General features: G+C 35.0%; 3 protein-coding genes across 3 annotated transcripts in view; 1 reads left to right on the plus strand and 2 right to left on the minus strand.

The window, feature by feature from the left end:
- Positions 1-18715, minus strand: part of Miga (mitoguardin) — a 96232-nt gene extending 77517 nt beyond the window's left edge. Inside the window, exons 1-3 of the mRNA XM_077440397.1 lie at positions 18300-18715; positions 17659-17821; positions 17410-17589 (exon numbers count right to left, since the gene is read on the minus strand). Of these exons, the coding sequence (XP_077296523.1) occupies positions 17410-17589; positions 17659-17821; positions 18300-18398 (442 nt within the window). The 5' untranslated portion in view covers positions 18399-18715. The remainder of the gene's footprint in view (positions 1-17409; positions 17590-17658; positions 17822-18299) is intronic.
- Positions 18716-20191: 1476 nt separating this feature from the next.
- Positions 20192-23138, plus strand: Fbxo42 (F-box protein 42). The gene is made up of 4 exons (XM_077440114.1): positions 20192-20878; positions 21138-21925; positions 22040-22531; positions 22606-23138. The coding sequence occupies exons 1-4, from the start codon at positions 20719-20721 to the stop codon at positions 23080-23082; spliced, it is 1917 nt and encodes a 638-aa protein (XP_077296240.1). The 5' UTR covers positions 20192-20718; the 3' UTR covers positions 23083-23138.
- A 735-nt stretch (positions 23139-23873) lies between these two features.
- fand (Pre-mRNA-splicing factor SYF1 fand) lies at positions 23874-26700 on the minus strand. Its single transcript, XM_077440113.1, has 2 exons — positions 26577-26700; positions 23874-26441 (listed from the first exon to the last, which is right to left on the minus strand). The coding sequence occupies exons 1-2, from the start codon at positions 26613-26615 to the stop codon at positions 23925-23927; spliced, it is 2556 nt and encodes an 851-aa protein (XP_077296239.1). The 5' UTR covers positions 26616-26700; the 3' UTR covers positions 23874-23924.
- Positions 26701-27511: the final 811 nt, after the last annotated feature.

The following is a 27511-nucleotide window of genomic DNA, read 5'->3' on the forward strand; positions in this document are numbered from 1 at the left end:
CTTTATATTATACTAGTAGTCGTTGGGAGTGATTGTAATTTTAATACGAGGTTTAGGACCACATTACCTTACACATACATAATATGGCTCTACCTGTATGAAAGTTTGATTTAGTTGAATGGACGTAAATATACAAATATTTCTGTTCAAATATTAAATGCTACTCATTAACTATTGCGTATTGGCTAAGTTTAAAGTTAAGATGAATTTCGAAGAAGATACATATGTATGTACACACGTAAGGATGTACATACGTATATTAGATTACATCTTTTTTTTTAATTGAAGCTTAGTTTTAGTGGGGGCATCACGGGAAAAATAAAAATTTAATTAAAAATACAAAACGGTGTTTATATCAGTGCAAATATATGAAGTTCATATCTTGCAGTACCTATAGGAGTTCTGCCGCACCCATATAGCAAAAAAAATAATAAAAAAATGTACAAGACTGCAAAGATCGGATACAAAATCGCGAATTTCTAGTTCATAAATCTGAACTTAATAGCTTTCCGCCGTAAGACGTTCGCTCGGAAAAGGTGAGAGTCGACTCTGTATTAAAGAAGAAGAAGAATTTGCTACCAAAATAAAACGAACGAACTAAAAAAAACCAAGATACCAGATTTGGGTGTGACTCGTCACGTTGCGAAGATTTATTTTAGCGGTGCCATGCGACAGACGGGCTCACGGCTAACCCGGGGCAAAAAAGAGTTTGAGATGCAAGAGACGGGTACGAAAACCTCTGCTAAAAAAGTAGAATAATAATGCAGCCTGTGAGCTGTCATCGCCGACATGGGTGAATTAAATAGCGCGACAGGGAGTGTCAAAAAAAAAACCATATGTAGAATATATGTATGTATGTACATATAATGCACACAGAACAGGTACTAGTCATTTATGCAAATGATGTGTGGAGCAGATACCGATGATGCGATTCAAAACTTACGTCAGCTATCATTATGTTCGTATACATAATGATAGCTGAGAAATGTGTGCATTGATATTGCATCTAGACGTGGTGGAGTACATGCAACCTCGACTTGATGACGATTGAGTGAAGTTGATGCTCGTTGAAATAAATTTTAAACGATTCACGTTACAAACAAGTTGGCATAGTTGTCGGCGGATAAGACGTGAATAATGGACGAGAGGAGAGGTATGACCCAAAAGTACAAGTAGAAAAGGCTTTGAAATAGTTGGAACATGAACAACTTAAGATAAAAATAAATTAACAGGACTTAAGTGCTGTCAATGGCATTTTGGGTAAACGTTATTTGGTAGTATTGAGTTCAAGGCACATACATACGTAAGAGCCGTTATATTTGAAATCGGCATCAACTTTTCTTCATTTCGAGAAATATCTCGCAAAACAATAATTAAAAATGTTTTCAGTTTTACAATATTTAAAAATACCTAATGGTGGCCTGTAATAAGTTTATTCTGTTTTGAACATATAAAAATAAAAAAGAAATGATAACAATTTGTGAATAAAGTCAAACTGAAAATTGTGTTTTTGGAACTGAAAATTGGACTTCCGCCATTTTCAAATATAACGGCTCAAATAAAGACTACTAATATTTCAGAATATGCGAAAGTATAAAATACATACAACAGACTAAGGGTGACAACGCTAAGGGTGTATGGGACGTCATGTGTCCTGGGCTTCACACTGCATGCATATCCACATGTAACCGACAAGTTTATTTTTGTTATTTTATTGAAGTAAATTTCGAACATATTTATGTTTAAAATAAATTATAACGGTTTGATTCATACAATAAATGCATCACAAATTAAAATTTTATTTTTGAAACGCTTATTCTATGGAAAATCGCCTACAAAGTTATCGCGATAATATCGATCCAGGTAATATAAAATTATAGCTCAAGGCAATTGAGGTGGTATTTGCTCCAATCAGAAATATGTATTAAATATAGTTAATTATCATAATGAAGTACTATTTGTATAAATTATTGAAAAAAAATCACATAAATTAAAAGCAATTCTTGTTCATATCGTGCTCTGTATATAAACTTGACAATAAAACTATCCATTAAAATCGTCATAAACCAGTCATTTGAATGTTGCCAACTGAACAGTTCAATGTTAAGCCAATAAAATATCACGTATGTGCCTACTTAATTGCTAAAGTTATGCATATGTACAATGTAACGAACAGAAAAAATCCTAACTGTAGTATGTATTTTTTGTATTATATTTTAAGCGAACTTAACGGTTACAAGGAAAAATTTAAACCATAAATATGAAAAGACAAATTCTAAAACCACAATTTTCAGATTTTTCAACAAAGATCGATGTAAACACTCATAATAGGCACATTTTGGTTGATGTTATACCAGGGCTGTGGAGTCGTTTCAAAAATTTACCGACTCCGATTCCAAACTTCGACCCAAACTTGAACGATTTTAGTAAGATCAACTTTTTTTGCCAAAAGTATCAAATTATCAGTAATAAAAATAATAGCCATTTTTAAAACATAAAAAATTAAAGGATATAAAAAAAATACTGAAAATTTATAGAATTAATGGCAATGAAATAGGTATAAATAACTGTATTTGTAAGAATTTCATACACAAACAAATCAATTTAATAAAAAAATGAGAGCAAAAATTATAGTAAAAAAGTATGAGAAGGAGCCGACTATCTACATATTTGGCCACAACACCAAATTACGTGCAGTTCAATGATTTTATTATATTTGTATTTAAAGAACGAAAATAAGTAAAGACCTTGCATTGTTCAAACAAATATCATATGTATAATAAGCCGAAATTGCAGATGATCCATTCATGCATGCCGAGTTAAAGTGGTGAAGCATCTGGATGAGCCATACCGGTTTAGTGGCATCATTCTTCAGCTTGAAAGTACATATGATTGATAGAACTTTCGAAATTTGCTATAATTGTGCAAGGACTCATTGGAACGTGAGCGCCAGCACTTATACCATATAAGGCACCTCAAAGGAAACACAAAAAATATGTTATGTAGGGATAACAGTTATAATATAACGGATGTAATTCGGCGATGCATTGCAAACTTCCGGTGTATTAAAACATTTTTTTCTGAACGAGCATCGTGCATTTCAATGCGTATGAGAAAAAAATAAATTTCAGATATGGCACACTTTATAGAGAGCACAAAAAATTTCATTGCATTCAACGATGAAAAACGTGATTTATGAATATGTGGGAAATGATCAGATATCAAAGGTCGTAAATGAAAGTACTCCTCGTTCTCCTCAAAAGTAAATTGTAACGTCAGAACCATTTCAAGTTAAAATTACATAAGAAAAATTGTAGATTGATGGTTGTGTGTCGCATGAGAGTTACTCATCCAAAGTCGTGAACGAATCTAAACTTTAGAAACATGATGAATTACTCGAGAATATTTTGAATACATAAATACACATTTCAAGTTAGGTAATTAATTACTGAACTTTCACACAATCCTATGAATAATGTTAAAATTAAAGCGAGTACCTAAAAAGTGGAGCTGAAGTCCCACAAAGCCGCCGACACGATTGGGGTTTTCAGTTCAGTTCGATTTAATAATAGCTATATTTGAATTCGCATCACGAACGCTGAATTAATCACATGAAAAAGATGACAATGCGATTGTGGAACCGATATGTACATATGTTGATATCGTACGTGCTCAGTATGTATGTATGTATGTACATATTAATGGTAAATAAAAAAAATGAAACTTAATAACTACATATGATATTAAAAACCCCATAGTTAAAAATAAACACACCTAATATTAAAACGAGATACACACAAGCTCGCGTGTTTATTATGACATTCTGAGACATATCAAATATGCGGTGTAACGTTACTCGGATTGTTTTATTTAAATTTGTCAGTTTAACTACGTATCGATTTTCCGCGACAGATCCGTTGACACAGTTTGAAACTGGTCTATGTAATTTATAGACCGATACATATATTTTTGAATATGAAATTAATTAGTTCATGAAATTAATTAGTTTGCGGCTGGACCAGAGAGCCGCAAGTTTTTACCCCGACTTAAAGTGATGCTAGGAATTGAAAATTTCACCTGCACTGATCTCTTACTGTACAGTTTTCTTATAATCCAGTCTATTTATACCATGAGAGTTTTCAATGTGTGATGATACAGTCACACGTGTTCATAGTTTTTAAATTATGTAGTCGCTCACGACTAATCACCCTTCAATCAACGCTTTACATATTGGAGGGATCGTGTTGGCCATTCTAGCAATACAATCACCGTGATCAGACCAGATGCCGGCAACAGGTTTCGCTAGTCGGCCAACTTTAATGCTTGAGCAAACAGTGAGTTGCCCGGTGTGGCATGCTCCATACAACTGCACACATTTGATCTGGTCCCGCAACAAAGTCACCAACTAAGTTCTTCGCAAGTCATCCGGTTTAATAGTGTACAGAGTGAGACAACAGAGCGTCATTTCGTGACAGAGTGACACGACATGACGCGACGCGATAAACTTTCATTGACTGACTGAAAATGACCTTTTTCGACGAATGTATAAAGAAATGGTTGCGGAAATAGTATAAAGAAAGGTCGAATACGTGATTGAGAGGGGGAGGTACGTTCTCATCACATACCTCCCCCTCCCACCACTCACATATTTATCTACACTTTTTAATTATAATTTAAAAATAATTTGTATATGGTTACTTCCTAATGAAAAATAATAATTGGCAGTTCTGAATATGAGACTTTTTGTTATATGTATATATGTATGTACATAGTTAGGAACATTCGATAGTTTTATATTAAGTGAAGATGGAATCTAGGTTGAAACAGAATTTACTTTCTATATACATACATACATATACTATGTATGTTTACTTTCCATAAATATACACCTAGCGGCATAGATCATTGTAAATAAAATAAGCCAAAAGTGCTATCTATGTATATATTTATCTAAAATTTTACTAATAGTAAAATATGTGTTTCGAAGAAACATTTTTCAGGCTGAATACAAATTACCTAGGCATTCAATGAAATGGTTCTAATGGCTATGCAATGAAAAGGTTCTACATAATGCTCAGTTTAAACTACATCATAGCAGAGCAGTCTCATTGTTTTGCAATCTATTCACTACAAATAAATAAAATTCACCGACAGTAGTAGGTATGTTTAATGTGTACAAATACATATTGAGCAATGGTATTCGGTATTTATCTGCTGGATAATATTTTCACACGACTTAGTAAATAAAACGAGACAAACTCGTCGAGATCAATAGCGTATCTTGGAAACACCGCAATACGCACAGTTATTTCATGATATTTTTGCACTACAATGCAATAATGACACATTGATACATAAGCACTGTGCACAAAGGCAAACTTGTACATATGTACATACATATAACGCTTGTGACTTATGAAAATTCCTCGACTACGAATAAACCATTTGCGGTCAACCGCACTCCATTTACTAAGTATTCAATAAAGGACACGTCGCAAAGCGTGAATAATTATCAGCTTTGCAATCCCGTACGAAAATAAAGAAGACGTCTCACACGGAGGAAGCAGTGCAGGTGCATTGTGCAATTTAGCCCAGTTCTGGTTCTGTCGAAGCGGCACTGAAAAAAAAAGAGCACGGTCTGTCCGTAAACGGTGCTCGCGTTGCAATTATGGACATGGCTCATCATATCGCTTCTGATACGGCTCAATTAAGTACAATAAGATAGAACCGGATAAAAAACAGACTAGAGCAATTCTACAATGTGCATATTTCAAATGGTATACATAAATCTATGTATACATAAGATGGTACATAATGGTTATATTGACTCCAAATCATACTTGTATTGCAAAAGGAATGCCGAATTGCCTGAATGCAACAATACTAATCTATTTGACTTTGGTTTCATAGATTCAATTTATTTAACCTTTTGGAACATTTTTTTAAATCAACTGATCGTATACAGTAAGTCAATACAATTCAAATAAAGTTAAGATTTTTTTTTCATTTTTTCATGATAGAAAACCATGTTGCAACTTTATGTAGAATATACATACATACATAAATAAATAAATAAGCTAGATATATTTCTTAATGTATAACTTAAAGGATTTCTGTAATTCTTCTTTCCCAATCAGAGAGATGTATTAAGAATAGAGGGGCCCTTACGAATAAATAATTGTTGTCAATTTTACGCGGTACGTCTCTATGAATACGCTAATTCGCACGGAATACAATCGGATCAATTTACTTATAAAAATGTATCCCATGTTGTTTATTGTGTGTTTTTGAATGTATTGTGCAATTTTTACCGATGCTTGCCCATCTTGCGAGTAATATAAACAAACAGAGAAGTTTTTATCGGACATACGTCGAGCACTAAGCGTCAAATACGACGGATGCTAAAATTATTTAGATCTGTCCGTGGACAGAATATCACTTGACAACAAAAGAACACCTAAAGCCACTTCTATTAATATTACATTTCTCCATTCCCAATAACTTATTCCTGTATCTTGTTTACTTTTTTCTCCCTTATTTTATTATTGTCATTTTGAATGTATTTTATTTTTTTCTCATTTAATTTTTATATACATATGTATGTATAAATCAAACCCCCTTGGGTCTATCGGTTTTGCCACCTCCTCAAAGTATGTTAAATAAATAAATGAATAAAGGTATTTTAATACTATCCAGCACTGCAAGTGTTGCCTTAGGTAGTCATTGCCCGGTACTGCAGTGCACGGAAATGACTACCTTCATACTATACAGCAGCGCACGTTCAGGCAAAGCAAAATCGGCTTACATACACATTACAGAGCGCGACGATACGGCGCAATATTGCCTGCCTCTTATCGACGGGTCAATATTGTCACAATATGACGTTTCCGAAAATATTCATATGCGCATGCGCACTTTCGTTAATACGCGTACACTCGCTACTATGATGTCACGTCATGCGTGAATATTTCCAGTGGCCAAAGAAAACCAGTTTTACGTGATACGTTACGGTGACATTTACTGCCTTATAAGTATAGATTGTGTCGATTATAAGTATAGATTGTGTGCTATATACATAGATTGTGTTGGCTATACATGTTACGGAACATACGAATATGTTCATATAGAATGCACTGAATAATATTTTTCGTACTGCTGTTTACGTGCAGCTTCCGGTCTGTGCTCTGCTGTTGATATCAGTAACACAAATTTCTCCACACAGATTTAAGCAAATGAGACAAATATTCCTCATTATATATGTACACGTTTAATTATTTAACGTTTAAGCACCTTTAAGTCGCAACTTTCAAACTCGAGACCATAACCATTATGAGGATTTGAGCCAACGTGACGCTAATATGTGGATTCCACATCGCCCAGAGTGAAAGTGGCATTATGTTAACTATGTACATACATATAGGACACTTCACTATTATTTAATTACACTAGTGCGTCCATACATGATTTCGATAGTTATGTAAATGCCGTAGTACGCATATATTTGAATCATTTTATGAATTTTGTGGTATTTCATTAATTTAATCTTTCCTCAATTTAGTCATCGAGGATATGAGCCATATTAAGATGTTACATATTAAGATGTTAACATATTACCTATTTCATCATAAATATTTTTAGCATGTCATATATTCCTCATCAAATTTTATACCACACTGAGGGGAAAATTTGTAAGCTAATCGTTTAATCCCGTTTCTACTCTGACTCAACTGGATGGATGTACATAGAATACACATGTACATATAAAGATGTCACGAAAAATCCTTATACATACATATACATATACTCGATGAATAATTCATTGCGGAGCTAAGCGTTTTACATAGTTAGATAAGCACAATAACGTCGATGTTACTTTACTTGGAACAGCCGGAAAAATTATAATGCACGGTGCATAGCCGACAGATAAAACAAATCGCACAACGATAAAATCACACGGAAAAACAAGAATCGTCAGTTGGAAGCCATTTTTTGGGTTTCGTTCTGTGTAATTTTAATTTAAAACCAGTCCAAAACAAACGGACGTGACGTACAACGAAGTGCTAATTTTGGTTGGTTTCATAAAAGACAGTTCGTCCAGGTGTGCTTCGGCGAGCGTGTGCCTAATTAGTTAATAAGGACAAAATGGGCTTCAATTAGTGGATTGGGTGGATTAAATTAATGAGTTTTCGCCAAAAAATATTAATCAGTAATAGTTGCGTGATTTTTTTCACATAGACACACCCCCCTTAATGCAACGTGATGACATGTCACATGATATTAGTGGTGCTATTATGTGTTTTGACACCCTAAAATTAGATCGTCATTGTTTGCCTGTCTCTATTGGCGAGGTTACATCACAAGTGAAATGGATATATATTGATGAAAGGTTATTGATTTATCCATTCTCTATTCTGAGATCGGGTTCTCTTCATTTTGCTCTTATACGGAATTTAGTCACAAGAATATAATTAGGTCCAAACTACAATATACATACATAAAAATAAGTGTGGTACCTATGTATGTATGTATGTATATCATTAATGCACCTTTTATTGCAATTATTCAATATAACGTTCACAATTTAAGAAATGTAATGAAAGTAGAAGAGGTTTTTTATCGGTGTCCTGGAATTTTCCAACATATACTCATGGATGAACATGTATGTCATACGTTAAGCAGAATAATATCTCATAAGATTTTCAGTAACGATGTATTAGATTCATCGGTGTATTCTTTTTTATTGAGGTTTAACACATTCCAGAACATTTTTAAACAATGCTGTTAAATAGAAATGAAATGAAAGAAATAGTGTTGTTAGGGATTAATTAAACTAATATTTATAATTTGAAGAAAGTATACGTATACAGTTTGGCTCGTGGTATGAAATTTATGATTTCATCGCTTTCGATTTTTAAAATATTTATTCAACGATTGATATTTATTTATTCAACGATTGATATCCAATAAAAATATTTATTTGTGGTTAAGATTAAAAAAAACGAATTTTGTTTGTTCTGGTATACAAATTCAGCATCACATAATACATACTTAATCATCAATGAATTCATTGTCATTTCCTACTTTTATTATTTTGCCTTAAATGAAACAGCATATTTCACTAAAAAAATCAATTAATATATACAATATATGGCACCTTGACAAAGCCGCGCACGACAATGTCGTGTCGACATATTTTATACCCAATAAAATTAAAACATACTCACAATTAGACATCAGAGTCACATGGGTACAACGTAAACAAAAAAAAGTTTTTTGCAAGAGACTAATTAGGGGCCTCATACTGTTCACAAAATTATAAAATAATGTTTGTTTTGTGTTAACGGAATATAAAGTTAATGCTCACAAAGGGCAAAAATTTTACTTTTGTAAGACCGTCATAATTTCATAAAGTTTTATGACGGTTGAAGTCTTACCCTAGTATGCACCTCCGATGCTTTGCTCAATATTTTGAGTCCTTAAAATATTTGCATTTTTACATAAAGTTAAAGATAACGAATCTCCCGTACCAGTGCTTCTCATTTTATTTTCAAATAGACCGTTTGTCTCCTATTTTCTTAACTCCTAAAATGAATATCTGTTTTATTAAAATAACAAAAAAAATGTTTTGCGCGGCATTGTCGACACCGGTTTGTCGGTGCAGCAATATCGTGCGCGGCTTTGTCGGGTCACCCAATACATAGTACGATAAGGGTAGCGGATATAGTGGAGAGTGTGGAGAGATTGGTCACGTAGCTAGAATAATGGAGAGAAGAAGTATTAAAATGGTACCCGAGAGAATGTACATAAATGGGTGGAAGGAAAGCCGCATATGTGGGGTGAGATGGATGATAGTTGCGCAAAACAGAGACGAATGAAAGCGTGTTGGGAAGAACTTCATCCAGCAGTGGATGGTGAATGGCTGTAAGTGATGATGATGAACACATACATACATACATAACGTAGAACTACTTTGTAAAAGTGGAGTAGAATAAAGTAGGGACATGTTAGAATAAGTCTACATAGTATATGATTTATAATGCTTATTATTTTTAATTTAAAAACCTTGACCAAAAGCAAAAAAAGCAATTTACATAATAAAACGACGAGCTATAATTTATTCTAAATATTATTCAAATCAAACTGAAAATTAAAAAAAAAAAAAAACAAAACTCAAATCCGATTAACATCAATCAAAATTCAAATTAATACAATTTTAAAATCAACCGAAAGAGTCATCACACTATAAACACATAATGAAACGACAAACAATGATACATTGTGAAAGTTGCATTCGTTGCACCGGCGAAAGGTTAATTTCAAACAACCCATCTATCTGCATACACATCTATCCACATCGGGAGCGGACACTCTTCGATCCAGTTTCATTGTTGCAGCGAGACCACAATGGAATTACCGAGAGCACCTGTACAATAACGGTCACAATATTACTTGTTGACATGCAAATAAGTGCACTGGCCCGAGGTGCACCAATTTGCACATCAAATCGACTGCACCGATGTGATCGGGAAAGCCCCCCCCTCCTCCCACCCTCTTCTCATCACTATATTATGTGCATATTAAAATGCGAACTAACAATGCCTCATTTAATTAACATATTCAACGTTGGGAAAATCCGGGGTGTGTTTGTGTTGGTTTTACAACCCACTATCGCAGTTATGGGTGTTTTCGTGGTATAATTTTAGGACTATGAGAAGCGGTGATATTTACGCGTTTTCTGCCTATACAATCAACAGTTGATTGCTTTTATGATTGATTACTTTTAGTGCTTATTAACTGTCTTGAGTGATGGTGTTTGTTATATTGTGTATGTATAGGTATATTATATAATACATACAATTTGTATCGAAAATGCTCTCATGGCCGGTATGCGTGTATGTATGTCTCATTGTCGAATTTTGTTTTTTATACTTAATATATTCCTCAAATACATACATGAAGTCGTGGGTTGGTCAGATCCGAATTTAATTATTTGGGAGGTGAATTTTGGTCCTTGCGGTTCATAGAAAATATTCAACCCTAATATTAGATACCAGCAACAATGCATAGTGGTTTGCGGATAATGCTTTCAACTGAGGGGTCATGGGTTCATTACCTGGACCGGTGTCGCTGGCGAGACCTTAGATATGTGTGACTCCAGGTGAATCTTTTCCTATCAGAGTTTGCCAATTTATCTGATTTCATCGTTGAAACAGTTCCACCAAATTGGTAACCTATACCCATTTAGATCTAGATCTATCCCCGATCATACTTTTTCTTATCTTGCTGGTAGCTCTGTATTGAACTGGGTTGAATCTACTGTTGATTTTGGGGTTGCTTTTCAGAGTGACCTAAGGTTCTCCAATCACATTGATTATGTGTGTTGATCTGCTTCAGAGATGCTAGGGTTTTTTTCGCAATTCCCGACATTCTCATAATCCCATTGTTCTGAAACTGCTGTATAATGCTCTAGTGAGAAGTATCATGGAGTACGCCTCTATGACCTGGAGTTCTTCAGGCTAAACTCAATCTATTAAACTTAAACTTGTCCAAAAACGCTTTCTCCGGCTTCTTTATAAGGATCAATGTGGGATTTACCCATATTTATTTCCATCAAGATTTGTCATGGGTATGGTCAGCTACACTTCTCTTGAACACAGGAGGAATTTTGCCTTGGTCAAGTTCTTGTTTTCTATCTTTAGAGGTTTTATCGCATGTCAGTCTATTCTGGCAGAGATTGGCCTCATGCTCCGGAAAGTTTGATCTGGACCCCTATTTCATATTTCTCTGGCAAGAGCTGTGGCATATTTTAATTCTCCCATTCCTCGCGGCCTCCGTTTCTTAAACTCACTGGATGGTGCAATTGACATTTGTTATATATCTCTGCATTTGTTGCACCGCTTCCTTGCTTACCAACTAGTTATACTTTTATAACTAGTTTTTTAGTTTTTTCCTCGCGACCAACTAGTTATACTTTTATTTCTTGTAAGAATTTTTATGTCATGTATATATTTTTTTCTTCTATTCACGTATTTTTTTCTTATGTTCTTAATCTGTTTAGCACACTCGTCGCTTTGGAGCAATCTGTTAGGCGAGTGTTCATGATTAATTGATATAGAATAAAATAAAATTTATCGCAAATTTGAGTTTCTAGAATCTTTTATTTGTTCATTAATATAAATATGCTACCCACTTACATACTCTATAAAAATGTATTAAAAATTTGCTGTATATCAAGTTTCTCCATAGATGTCTCTAAGATATGGTATATAAATATAATTGTATTTGTAATGTTTGTATTGAAAAATGTGAAATAAATATAAATTAAATATAATACATACGTAGCCAGTTTGATAGATGATGGTTCAATTTCTAATAAATGCAAGCTATTTCCCTCATAATACGACAATGATTTATGGGGGTATTTGATTATGTCGGTCAACGGTAAAAAAAATCAATACTACGTTAAATATTGATTCAAAGTCGACCATTATGCTCGGAGCGAAATCGAAAACATTACGTACATACATATGTACATACATACGGTAGGTAAACTCGCGACTTCGCTATTGAATGTCGAACTTTTTTATCCAAACATAAAAAAAACTGGCGTGGAAGGTGAGAGCGGAAAATGAAAAACCGATGCGAGAATTTTCCGGAGGGCCGGAGATAGCGAAGAAAAAGGCCAAAACGAAACGCACGTACCCGAAAAAATGTAAATACATTCGGACGAGAAAAAATTCAAACGTGCGAAGATAAGATTATTTGCGGTTAGCTCATCTCGCGTAATGGATATACAGCATGTTCCGTTTCGAATAAAAATCAAAACTCGAACGCGGAAATCGAAATCGTAAATCGAATTTAATTATAATAGATAATAAGCGCGACCGACAGTATCGAGAGTGCATCTAAATACGTTAGTGCATCAAGATACAAACATTTCACGGAGGAGTAGGTACCTATAATATAATTACAGAGAAGAATGTGGACGCTAGCGTGTGCACCTCGGGATTGTCTATACATACATACATATGTATAGGTACATGTATATCTATAATTATACCGTATAAGTAATAAAAATAAAAGGAAATTTCTGTATAATAGCGCAAAAAGTTGAACGGGATCGTTTTACGCTTCAAATAAATAGTATCACGTTTAAGCGGTATACCGTTGTTGCGAGAGTACTTTGCGATGTCAATTTAGAGCAGCCTGTATAAGGAAAAAATTGTAAGGTGTTCGTATCATCAACGAGACTTCTCACACCCCACCATTTCGTTTCGTAACATCGCCTGTTACAGAATTTTCCCTATGGAGGTGTGTTACGTATGGGCATATCTAATATAATAAAAGAATTTTAAATTTAAAAAATGTGGATTATTTTATACACTTTATTTATAAAAGTTATTATTGCGTTCTTTTGAAATCTAAAAATGAAAACCCTCAACGGAATTCTGCTTTCTTCATATACTATTATATTAGCCTACAAAAACTAACGTCAATTATTAAAACGTTCATGTATATACATACATATGTATTATATATTAGACACTTTTGAAAGTCTTGTGTCAGCTTATTTTACGCTTCCAATACTTTTGGGATAAGTCAATGTTCTCGCCAGACCATTTCAGCCAGACGCATTACTTTTACTGACCGCTAAGCTAAAATGTAATCGATTTTTAGAATTTGTTATAGTGTTGTCTGGTCTCAGGGCTGGCAAGTGTTGTTAATTGTCGAAATTCTCTAAAAGTAGTTGTAAAAACATTACTGCTATCGTTTTCCCCCCTGAAAGTTTTGAAAGCGCTGAAACTTCAATTTTATCATGAGAAACATTTTATAGATACAGACAACACATACAGTTCAATACAATTTATTTGTACTTTTTTTTTCTGTTACAGAAATATTGGATTTGGTTGATTATTGAAATATTCAAACCCGAAACAAGGTATAAATCAGGTTGAATATAAATAATGAGCATCGGCAAATGTTCTGGATAAAATCTAAATACATATGTACATCTACTGGATAAAATCCAAAAGATTTCTTATAAAGAAACATTTTTACCTTTTCTTTCAGAAGCAATGAGAGACAAACGAAGAGATAAAAATAATAATAGGTACATATCTATAATATATACAGTTATTTATTTTTAATGAATGAAAATAAAACACGAAATAAAAAAATAAACATAATAAAATATGAAAAAAATATATACAATAAAGAACACGCGTAAGATCTCAAATTAAACAATCCTCAACCGGATCAGCAAATTTTAGATTAAACAAATCTATGTTAGCAGAAATCTGGTTGAAGAGCTTGATTGACCAAACCAACAAATTGGGACGTGCCACAGGAGAAGAGAACAAACTGCAACAAACTATACCTGAGTTGGCTGAGAGCATTGGAGTTCACTCCTGCAAGAATTTCCCACCAAACCAACCAGTAACTTTTACAAATGTTTCCCCAAACATACTCTACGTCGTGACTCGAGGGAATTATAACCCAGTGCTCCTAGCAGATAGGCACTAGAATAGAGCCAACGATAGCGATCGTAAACTATCATATACATACATAAGTATATCTTAGAAACTTCCTCTGCATTCTCTCAATTAGCACTAGGGCTCCATATAATAGACGAATATTCAAGAATGCTTCGTACTTCGTACTTATGCATGTTCATTAAAAATTACAAATAAAGTGCGATACATTAAGAAAATATACTATACATTTAACGCAATGAATAACAACTGGATATTAGCTTTTGATTTGAAACTATTGAATGAACTTGTATGATTTTGTTGTTGGAGGACGTCTAACGTTATGCAAGAAAGCAGGATGTTTGCTCTGAACGTGAAGTAGATGAGAAAATGAGGGTCATCATTTAATCCTCACATCTCGCTAGCTATGTAGTTTCATTGATCAATTTCGAAAATTCAAGGTGGAATCATAAACGTCGCACTTCCACAAAAATTTACCCATGGAATATTCCAGAACCAATTCACTTATGTGGCAGCGATAGATCAATTGGTAGAACGACTGTTAAATTATTTATTCCGATACCATTAGAACTTACTATCACATCACCAAAATGACAGAGTGGTAATATTTTTTTACAACTTAACGAGTGCTCCCAATATGATGCTGGTTTTCTATGGACATCTATCGTTTAATTTGATTGATGATAGACGTGCAAACGAGTGGACAAGACGAATAGTCAGGCAAGAGATAGCAACGTGCGGAAGACGCATTCGATGCTGATCAATGTCGTCTCGGAGGATTGGAAAAAAGAACCAGATACTGTGAGCCGGAAGTTGACAGACAGGTGGAAGACAATCCGTAGACATCTCGTCAATATCCGTAACGACCGTTGTAATAGACATTCGTTCTGCACGATGCATTTGCGTCGTGCACTTTACTGACAAAACCACATTCCGTGTATTCAAATTTGAATAAAAGGACAAGGAGTTCATTCTATTGCAATTATTACATATTGATTGTATGTATGTATATGCAGTGATTCAAAACCATTTTTCTTATCACGGATCAATATTGAATGTCTATAGAAGTATTATGCCTCCAACACATTTTACATACATACATATGTACATACTCCACGTCCGTTTAGAACCAGTAAAATTGTGGTATTAAAAATGCTCATTTCAAATATTACTTCAAATATAGGCATACACAATACACAATTTTATATTTTGAAAATGCGAAAATAAGCTTTTTTTCAATCACGTAAAATTTTATAATGGTTTTTGTCGAAAAAATATAATAAAATTAATATTAAATAATCATCATCATCATCAGGGCCGCCGAGAGGGGGTGGAAGCTGAAGTTCCAGAGACTACTTGAGGGGCCGCGTGTTGGGATATTTGACTGATCGATATTCATATTTTATATTATTCTACATAATAATACATATATTTCTTTAATGCTTAATGTTTATTATTTTTAGATCCGCGCATTCTTTGTGTCCGTGTGAAATCGTACCTGTACAACCATAGATATATAATACACATAGATCCGCCCTCACGCTTTATACTGGTCTCCCTTTTGACGCATGCAAAATACATGGCGCATGCACAGTTTCTCTCAGTAGGTAGGTAGGTACCGCTGCGTCTAGGGAAAAAAACCCTTTTTTTCCCCAACTTCCCCGCTAGTTAAACCCCCTGCACCCCTCAGTTAGTGAAGACAAGATCTCCGACCAAAATCACACGTCAGGGCCCATCTAGTGTATTATACATCAATGTGTACAACCATTCACCACCCAATGCTGGATGAAAGCCCCTCCAACACGCTTCCACTCGTCTCTGTTTTGCACAACTCGCATCCATCTCACCCCACACATTTTCCTAATTTCGTCTACCCAATATACTTTTAAATCAGAAAAATGCACCCTAGGCAAAAAATTTATATAATGAAATACATCATCCGTAAAAATACCCTGGAAAATATCGAGAAGTACAAATAATATGCCATATCCAAAATTTTCTATAAAATATCGTGGTTCTTTAAAAAATGTGGCTTCTATGACAAAATTTCCATTAAAATAAATAGCGAATTAATGGAATGACGTGTTGACATAAAATTTCCACTACAGATGAGTAGCACTTTTATGAAATTTTATTAAATTGAATAAAATGTTTTTGAAAATTAGCTTTAGGCACGCATAATATTAATTATTTTCGACTACTGTTCTAAAGGTCTATGGACAACAGGTTAAGAGCCTCTGGTATAACGGAACCGTCATCGTTTAAAGCAATTAATGTACTTTAAATTGTATATGAACATATTGTATGAATGTACGTTCAATATGAATCACCTTATTACTGACCTGGGTCACATTTCCGAGAACATCTATTTGAAATTAATTTTCACGAGTTATAAATACATATGTATAAGAGATAAGAAATAAAATCAATATTGATGATTTTAATCTCTACAATATTTGAATTACATAACATTTGAAAAACGATATCGCTCATAACGAACTTGATTCAATGATAACATTATCACTTATAAAATATTGGCTACTATCAATATTTAAGGTCATGAACTCGATAGCTCGATTGTAATGGATTTGATTTCAAAATAATAACAACAAATTGGAGTAACGTAGGATAGCATTATAAATTAAAATTTGACCATTATCGCTGTAATATGTATGTAAATATGTACATAAAATTGCAAATAATTAATAGATATTTATGTACTATTTATATATTGATTGAAAAAGTGATATTGTAAAGTCTGGAATAAGAAATAAATACAAAATGAGTATTACCCATTGTAATCTTTCACATCTAAAATACAATAAATATTAATTTCATACAATGTTTTGGATTATGTATTTGAATTTGATTACAATAAGTGATATTTCCTATTCCATAAATTTTTAAAAGTACTCACCCATGACACCAAGTTGTTGCGGAGTGAGACCAGGAGTATCGGCAATGACGGAGCTGTTGGCTGGAGCACCGCCTAAAGATCCCGAAGCCAGTGATAGTCTTTCGCTCAAAGCAATAGAAGATCCTGCCCGGCGGGGACTGCGTGAAGCTCGTCCTGAACTTCCAGACACCGACACCACATCTAAAAAGACAAATTCGTATTCAATTTCATCATATAACATTAAATCTTGATTAACATTGATAGTACTACCTCCGTTAGGACTTCGTATTCTTGAGGCACGTAGTCTACGGTAGAATATTTTTCTGAGACGAGGGTCGGAGAGTGTCGGCGCACGTCGACGAGCAAGATACCGTGCCAATATTCCAACCATTGCTACGCTTACTCCCATAACACCAACGCTCCATATAGCAACCTGAAAAAGATATATGTAGTTGTACAATGTATTAAAATATAAACTATTTTTAAGCGGGATCATTTGGGTCAATCTTTGACCTAAATTCATTCTATACTAGTGTTTTTACCCGACTTCGCTCGGTATTTGTAATATAAACCGCTTAAACATGGCCAATCTAATAGTAAACATTTTATTGAATTTATTTGAATCGTTTTATTTTATTTAAATTTATTTGAATATTCATTTATTTTTTGTTTCTACGAATCAAACAAACATACAAAGTCTCTTTCGAAACTACATATTAAGATAAACAAAATAAAGAAGGTTAAATCTATCGCGGAAAAAAATTAATGAAACGATTAAATATATAATAATAATGTAAAAAATAAATACTATTTTAACAATACTTACAATAGTGGTATATATGTATATAAATAAATTAAGCTAAAACATTTTTTTTAAATATATTACATATGAATAAAAATGATATACTAACTTTTTGAGAGGTTGTAAAAGTGACATCCTTCACTGGTAAATAAACATGCCAACTCTTGATATTTCTGATGAGTGGATTCAAGTGAGACATCAAAGACATATCGTCGAGTTTTGCAAGTCAATTCCAGCTGTTTATATTGCGTATTGGTAGTGTTCAATACATAAAACTGAATGACAATTCGGGAGGTTATCTGTCAGTGCACTCTCGTGGGGCGGCTAACACATCAATAACTACGCCATCAAAACGAGCTGACGCCCCAAAATGCTGTGTAAAAGAAGTTTTCGGATAGAAATTAGCGCTTTGAGAGGAGATATCGGCAGAAGTAAATTGGGTAAGTTAAATATTCCCGGGAGTCAGGCCGCACGTAAAACTGCCGAATTACAAACCATTGGCCGAAACACGTCGAATATTGCGTCACATATTACAAAACACGACAGTGTACAAGTAATGTATTGCGGTTTGTATATGTATTATATTGAATAGTATTATATTTGTATTATTTAATCACGTTAAATGGAACGTATACTTTTATATCGCGTCCTTTTACTTAACGCCTTACTAAATATATGTACATACATATGTTGAGAATTTTTTGCAGAAACCTATGGTTTTTGTTGGGGTTTAAAACAAATCCAACGTTAATTCTCAATGATTATAATATTGTGGTATTTTAACGAATTTTAACATCAAAACAATTGATGTTTAATTACAATATTTTAATTTTTATTTATATTGAATTCTATTTCCATTCGAACATTTATTTTTTGCTATGCTATCGTTTGGTAAATAAGATGTAATATACATACAATACTACTATTAGCCTTGGTGCAAACATTTCTGCTCTTGATAAATAGCTAATTTTTTAAATCCATGAAGTGAGAGATCACTAATTTCGAGATAATTTTCAAACTTGATTGTTGTCGCTGCCTTTTTTTACAACGTTTATATTATTTATTTCATCTATGAAAAGACGTAAACTCGAACGCGAATATGGTGGCGTTGAAGAAAATAATAATCACAAAAACAAAAGAAGAATAACAATAAAATCAATATCTATATATATAAAAATGAATGTCTGTGTGTGTGTGTCTCGAATAGGCTCCTGAACCACTGAACCGATTACGATGGAACTTTCAGGATTTGTTGTATGCGTATCCGAGAAGATTACTGTGAAAAAAAAAACGGGAAAAACGAGAAAAACGGGAACGGAAACGGGAAAAACGGGAATGAGTGTCATTTCAACGCAATAATTTCAAATTTGTTCGCTGCTTGCGTTTTCCCGACAAATGGAAACGGGAGCGAGAATGAGGACGAGAGTGGGAATGGGAACGAAAATGGGAACGGGAACGGGAATTGCATGCGTTATTATGGCATTGCAACGCATGCCGGGGTTCAGCTAGTATGTATATACATTAAAATAAAATAATAGATTGTTGGCGTAACGAATACAGTGTGTGATGTGACTAAAAAATAGCCCTTTTATATTTATATTCGTGGCCTGCGTGCACACATTTATGCCGCGTCTCTTTCCACGATATACGATTCCAAGGGGAGAGAGAGATGGTGCAGGGTTAACGGTCAGCACTTCATACACACACATTAGACAATTATTATATACGATATATGTATAGATAATACGTTAATATATCATAGCTAGTGTTGTGCCCGCTGATTTCAACGGGTGGTTTCGGAAAGGAATTTATACACGAATTAAAATAAAGTTATATGTTATATATAAATAAAATGTAAGTTAATTTAGAGGCGCACGCGCGCACGTATGACGTGAGTGCCGCATTACAAGCTCACCGATCGCACATACCCACATACCCACATCGCGTCCGTTTTATATATGTATATCATTTATATTTCAACTGCTCTGGTTACACTAATACTAGTAATTAATTAAAAGCTCAGCTTCTTTTCTTTCATAGCAAGCCTGCTGATGAAGTTTCCATTGTAAAATTGATACATGTAATATAAATGAAAACCTTTTGCTTTTTGTGTAATGTTGTAAATATATTGTAGGGGCCCTACGAAATGGTCGAGTTCGGGTTACTATCCTGTGAGTTAGGACCAATTCGATCATGTTGATGGCGACTACTTCACTTCCTTGTCACCCGTCGTGTTGAACAGCGTGTTTACAATAATTCCATCGTTTCACTTCAACCGCTCCCCATAATATATGATAATATAATTGGCAACAATCTGATTATTTGAGTCATATTTAAAATATATTCTGAAGCTTGATTTTGACTAGTAAAGAAATCGTTTCACAACGACACTTTGATTTAACTTAGGCCATATATACAATTGTTTCGACCTGAAAATGAAGTCGAAGTGTCAAAACTCTGTCAAGAATATCAGGTCGTTTTACAGATATTGAAATCTAAATTCATTAATTTAAATTTAATATATAATAATGGAAATGGATAACGAATCAACGGACGCAGAAACTCTTGAGTACTCATTCAACGATTTGCCCAATGAAGTTTTAGAATTTATTCTCAGTTTTCTGCTACCATATAAGGATCTGCAAGATTCTATGTGTGTGTGCAAACGCTGGAATGCTTGTGCTAAAAGTAAGTATCAAACAATTTTCATTCATATTTAAAATAAAATTTCACCATCGAGCTGTTAAAATTGACCATGTGGTAATTTTTTTTTTTATTGAAACGACGATTTTTATATTTTGCCAACGAACGCTTAAATAATCGTATACTATATGCATTTTCAAATCTTTTTGTATTACTATATTGGAAGCTTAAATAATTCAACAACGATATATGTATATAATTGGTTGACGATACAGTTGAAATATTAAAATTTTGGCAATTCCAGGTGTTATGCGTAAAGCTGAGAATAATCTTTACAGAGCAATCAAAGACGTCAAAATCAATTGGAAAACATTCACACCTCCTGATAGTATTCCAACTATATCAAAAAGGTTTTCTCATGCCGCTTGTGTTCTTGAAAATTCTATGTATATATTCGGCGGATGCACGACAAATTCCACTGCATTCAATGACTTGTGGCGTTTCGATCTATCCAAGCGCCAATGGATCAGGCCTTTGGCAATGGGGACGTATCCGTCGCCCAAAGCTTACGCCACCATGGTCCCGTACAAGGATAATTTAATTCTTTTCGGGGGATGGACATCTCCAGTGCCTTCCTCAATCTATGGATGTTGGACAATGTTCAACGAAGTTCACGCATACAACATTACCTCAAATCGTTGGATTCCTTTGAATGCAACGAAAAGCCCACCTCCCATAGCGGGTCATTCGGCAACAATCCGCGACGATACTATGATAATATACGGTGGCATGTACAAGCCTCCGATATTACAATCGCAATCACAAAGCTCGAGCGACGTTTGGACATTAGATTTAAAAACTCTAGTTTGGATCAATCAACCGACGACCGATCCCGTACCACCACCACGATATGGACAATCTCTCATTGTATTAGATAAAGATAATATTATGATTCTCGGTGGGATAAAATCTAAAGTATACACTGATTGTTGGATACTCAACATGACAGGTAGTGTTTGGACATGGACCGAAGTAACGGTGAAAAATAAACATTGGGCTGCCACACATATATGGTGTAATCCAGCTTGTAAGGTATCGATATCAAATATATTTCATACTACTGTTTAGATATTTTAAGTTTAGATATAAGTTTAGATATTTTAAGATACTGTTTAGATATTTTTAAATTGTGTACTTGTATTTTAGGTTGGAGATAAAGTGGTAACTTTGGGCTATGAGCAAAACGGCCCAATGTATCCTTTACTATCAGCTGCACGAATGAATAGACAAGAACGAGCCGAAGAAAATTCTGTAACACATAGATTGGAACAAAATATGAGACGGCTCGTCGACAAAGACAATAATGTTAATGGACGGAGAGGCGTTTTACCTCATCAGCGACCAAATAATAATAACGTAAACAAATCTAATCAAGCTGGAAACTCTAACACATCCAATGACGAATCAAAAGCCGGACCAAGTGGAGTTCCTTGTCAATCAAATAATTCATTGGGTAAATTAGTTAAATCAAATGATCTTGTTAATAAAAATATTCAAGCCGTCGACGATTCTGAACTTAATCAAAAAGAAAATATCGGTCTAAAGAAAAATGAAAACGAACCGAACGATATTGCCAGTCGTAACGTTCAACAAATCAAAACCATTACTCTAAGAAACAAAGGAATACCTGGAAGAAAGGTAAAAATTAATACAAAATTTACAATATAACTTGTAAGCATTGGTGATTTCATATTGTAAAACTCTATTTTCAGCTTTTACCAAACGGATTTAGAATAACGAGACACGTAAGAGATTCCAATAATATAAGGATGGCTGCGTTTGCCGCCGATCCATCTGTCCATAATATTCCGCCGGTGAATCCCGTCTTCAACCAGCAGCGTGTCATAGCGAGACGTCCAGAAGTGCGAGAAGTCGTCAATGTCCCTGATGCGGTGCCAGCAGTTAAAAAGATACGATGCAATACGCTCACGATGCAAGTTTTAGATATATCATCAGTTCTCACTGATGGATGTCGGCCAACAGTGTCGTGGATGCAACCCCAAGTCGGCGAGATAGACGGTGCGCCCGAGGAAGTTATCATGTATTCCTTAGTGCGTGGAAAGGGTGAATTGATAATGTTCGGTGGACTGCATTGCAACGCTGATCTCAACTGTCCATTTTCGTTTCAATTGCCGAGAAATTTTTCGAATTCGTTGCACTTTATTGTACCACCTAGGAACATTATATGAAGCTTTACAGCGCTGGTGTAATTTATTATTAATAAAACATACAGACTTGAAAGATTTTGATGTTTTTATTTACACACAAATATTGCAACTCCATCTAGTATGAGACCAAGTTAAAAAATTGTGTTTTCAGAAATACAACTTGTAAGTTATACTACATATATGAAAATGACGTTCATAATATCTAATATTGTATCAATCTAATATATTCTGGTTAAATAATCATACAAATTCGATCTTTGGGTCAAGAATCAGATTCTTACAGCAATGATATATGTATATATTACACTCCAAGTGTTCATGATCATATATGAGCTACATATTGGTTTTAGTTTAAGTGCTAACAGTCAAAAGTTATCTTAAAATAGACTCACCATGAAACTTTTACCTATTAAAATCTTTGAGATGTCAAGACGCCAAATATTTAAAAGGGAAATCCTATGTAACGATGTTGCTATAATTCTCGCTTCCGCTAATTTTAAAAATATTACAAGGATAAGCATACATACATACATATGTAGAGGATGGGACAAACGATTCAGAATGCTTAAACTTATGCCTAATAGTTTGTACATGAACAAACTATGTAACTGGTCACTAAGCCTCTGGAGTTCAGCCAGCACACTCCTCCGAAGTCAAGCAACTGTCTCCTTCGCCATACATACAATAATACATGCTTGTATACTGAACAATAAACTTCTTCTAAACACAAACGTGTTTCCATAGGCCAGGACACTGATCAACGCACCTCCCTGTCTAAAGAGGAATACAGGAAATCAAAGTCAAAGACAATTATGATTCTTCACGTTCAAATTTTATTTAAATAAATCAAAATTATACAATGTTCAATCATCTTCATCAACATCAGGTTGAGCTAAACTACCGAAAACTTTAGACGGAATGGTTTGTTTTTCGATTGGCATTTCTTCTTCACTCTGTTCGGACTCCTCATCATCATCAATATCAATTTCGTCTGGATTGACCACCTTCGTTGTATCTGTTCCGTCGCGGTCTTGTCCTTGAGTTTCGCCTCGTACGAATAATATATTTCCACCTTTGGGTGCAGTGGGTGCGACGATCATTTCAGCAGCCTTAGCTTCCAACATTCTCATTCCATCCTTGACACCCGGAGCCAAATCAGCCACAGTGCCGGCAGACTGACCGGCAGAATTGAGCATCTGCGCTGACATCATATTAACCTGTGTATTGTACGTTGCCTGGACACTTCTCTTGATTCGCAACATTTCACGCATCGTCTCTTCGTTTCCGTGCCTCACTTCGAACTCTTTCCAAGTCTGCCAGAACTCAGCCGTGACTCGCGGATCACACATTTGACTGCAGTGGGCGTAGATGGCTCGAGCTCTATCAATTTCGCCAAGTTTAGTTTCCATTTCGGCGAACCGTTGACACATTTCTCGGGATTGACCTTCGGTCAGTACTTCGATTGCTTTCTCGTAAATTTGTCGCGTTTTAGGTACTCCGTATATTTCCGCTGCTTTTTTGATGTAAATGTTAAACATTTCGAACATTTCCTGTTGAGGCACGCGACTAGCCGCCCTTTCGTATACGGCCATGGCGTGTCGAGCTAAACCGTGTTCTTCCTCTAACTTGGCATACAAGAGAAAGAATGATTTGACGAACTCAGGAGGACAATTTTCTAAGCATTGTTCGAATAAATCTCTAGATCTTTCCAATTTCGTACCACCATATCTCTTAAGGAACTTTGTTAAATATGTGTTCCAAATATCATAAACATTAGGCCATTTAAATTGGGCAATTCCTTTTTCATAAGCGCGGAAAGCTTCCTCGAAATACTTATGCTCTTCTAAAAATAAGCCATAGTTGATGATGATTTGAGGCGATGCAAGTTTCAGGTCGATAATGTGATCGTATACGGCTTTGCAGGATTTGTAAGTGCCGAAACTCTCTTCCAAGTCTGCGTACATAGACCAAACTTTAAGCGATTTGTAAATGCGCATCTGAACCGAGACGGTCTCGTCGTGGTAGTCGACCTTCCTACTCGGTAAGACTGTGGCTCGGTGCATCAATTTTAAAGCTTCTTCGTAGTTTTCGTGCCGTATTTCCATTTCGGCCCATTCGCACCAAACAGATGCCAAGTCATCGACTTTTGTGTACGGCACTTGGATGGCTTTTTCAAAGACTAGGCGAGCGTCTTCAATTTGATTATTTTCTTCGTAAAATTTGGCGAAGGACACCCATAATGTAAATAACTTCCCAACTGCCAACTTTGAATCGACTGTTTGAACCGCTTCAGTATAAGTGCTAATGATTTCGTGAGGCTTACCTTCGTGCAATTTGACTCTTTTATGCCATTCTGGTACATTGTGTGGGTTTTGTCTAAGAAGAACGGAATTCAATAGAAGTAATCGTCTTTCCATTAAATATTCAAACCGTGAAAGTCTCAATTCTAAATCTATCTCTTCGTCTTCGGTTGGATTTAGTTTTTTGGCCACTTCTTCCATCCTCTTATTCAAACTGATTTCCTCAAATTGGGCATATGCGTCGAAGACTTGAGTGAAATCTCTCACAGTCGTCACTGTTTGGATAGCCTCCTCATATATATCTCTCGCTCGGTCGAATAAACCGCTTCTAACATAATAATCAGCCAATGAATTCCATAAATGACCCAACTGATCAGTATAGCGTCTCAAACCGCCTCTAATAATAGCGTCTACGTTGAGCGAATGCACTTTATCAGGATTTTTCGAAATGAGCTCGCATAATTCGTTCCAAAGTTGATGATTGGATTTACCGTGCTTGGATTGAAAATGTTCATTGTCTACAATATTAGCAAGCTTCACAGCGGCATCGTCCAACCGTCCGATTGTTATCAAATATTCTATAAATTCTTCAGCATTTTCTGGACATAATTTAAGATATCTTCTGAATACTCTCACGGCGGTCTCGTGAATATCGTGTTTTTTCAAATAATCTAAATACAAAGGCCAGATTCGGTGATGTTGGGTTATTGGTAAGGCTCTTAACGCTTTGTCAAATGCTCTGCGCGTTGCAGTTATTCTGCATTGAGATGTTAAAAAGGCACAGTAGTCCATCCAGATACGGGGCATCTTATGCATGAATACTAGAGAGCGTTCGAATACATTGTTGACTTCGTCGTAGCCAGGGTCTGTGATACATTTGCCTTTGATTTGACCGCGTCTCAGTTTCAAGTAATTGTACCATAGTTTGAACGATCCGGGAAGTTCCTTCAGAGCGCGCTCGTAGATTAAATTGACTTGAAATTTTGGCGCAGTCTTTTTATGTTCGATGTATCGCAACCAGTGTTTCACAGAGTATGGATTCCTCAAAATCTCCTCTTCGTATGGCAGATCATCTTCACTCTGAAAAGCAAAGAATATGAATTTACATCTGAACGTATAATTATACTTGGAAATTCAACATGCAAGTTGGGAAAAATCTGTAACGATTTATTTATGAATTTGGTTACGTGTTCAAAACGTCTAGATAACACTCACAAATATGATGTCCACTTGATTATTCTCTAGCATTGGCATCTTGAGCGGTTATTTAGACAAACTAACCATCGACGCCGCAAAACATAACCACACAAACGTCAAACTACGATTTTTTGGCCGTAACAAAACAATATTATTGGCTTTATACCGCAATGAAACAATTTTCAATGCTTGGCTCCGATTCAATTTCTTAGCAAGGAATAAAACTACGAATATAATGCGCGGCTTTTATTTATATATATTTATTTAGATATAGCACGACTTGTACCATACGAAACTAGGTCGACGATATCACCTATTTCCCTCATCAAACTTAATCTGTACAAATGACATCATCGCGTCCTGTTCTCGTACACGAAAGTCAGCCGTGGCTGAAATACTTCGTCCAGCTTACCCATAAAGGCGATTCGACTCGCTCTAGATATGCAATCACGAGTACACTGGAAATCCCAAGGAGCTACGCAACTACGCATCAAACATAGAATGAGGTCACGTTTTGGAATCTTCCAGAACGTAACTTCACCAGCCCAGCTACACGTTGCTCAAGCAACACCTTTATAAACCAGTGCATCGTCCCCAGATGCCAGTGAGCTTCAGGAACTCGACCTGGCTCGTTCCAACCTACCTAATTCACTGTACATAAAAATACAAGTGTATCAATCGAGTAATAAAGATCCTCTTCAAATTACAACTGAATTTCCATAGGCTGGGAAACGGTCCAAACCTTTAATCCGCCCTATAAAGGAATTCGCAAGAAAACACAAATATTCAATAATTTAATAATTAAGTTAACCTACCCCCGCCTACATTATAACCAAAGACGTGTGCAGATCTTTTAGTGCATATGAAATTCTTCACAAAAATTCAAATTTATCCATAAAATATGATTTTTTCCAGGAAATAAGGTTTGAATCCAAAAACACGATTTTGATTAT

This window comes from Arctopsyche grandis, chromosome 10 (genome assembly GCF_051622035.1).
Source record: "Arctopsyche grandis isolate Sample6627 chromosome 10, ASM5162203v2, whole genome shotgun sequence".
Taxonomy (NCBI): domain Eukaryota; kingdom Metazoa; phylum Arthropoda; class Insecta; order Trichoptera; family Hydropsychidae; genus Arctopsyche; species Arctopsyche grandis.

Bases quoted from the DNA above. Each gene is read 5' to 3' on its own strand.
- Fbxo42 (XM_077440114.1), top strand. From the start codon at position 20,719: ATGGAAATGGATAACGAATCAACGGACGCAGAAACTCTTGAGTACTCA. The intron at 20,879-21,137 runs GTAAGTATCAAA...TGGCAATTCCAG, and splicing joins CTGGAATGCTTGTGCTAAAA to GTGTTATGCGTAAAGCTGAG. The intron at 21,926-22,039 runs GTATCGATATCA...CTTGTATTTTAG, and splicing joins GGTGTAATCCAGCTTGTAAG to GTTGGAGATAAAGTGGTAAC.
- fand (XM_077440113.1), bottom strand. From the start codon at position 26,615: ATGCCAATGCTAGAGAATAATCAAGTGGACATCATATTT. The intron at 26,442-26,576 runs GTGAGTGTTATC...TTTGCTTTTCAG, and splicing joins ATCAAGTGGACATCATATTT to AGTGAAGATGATCTGCCATA.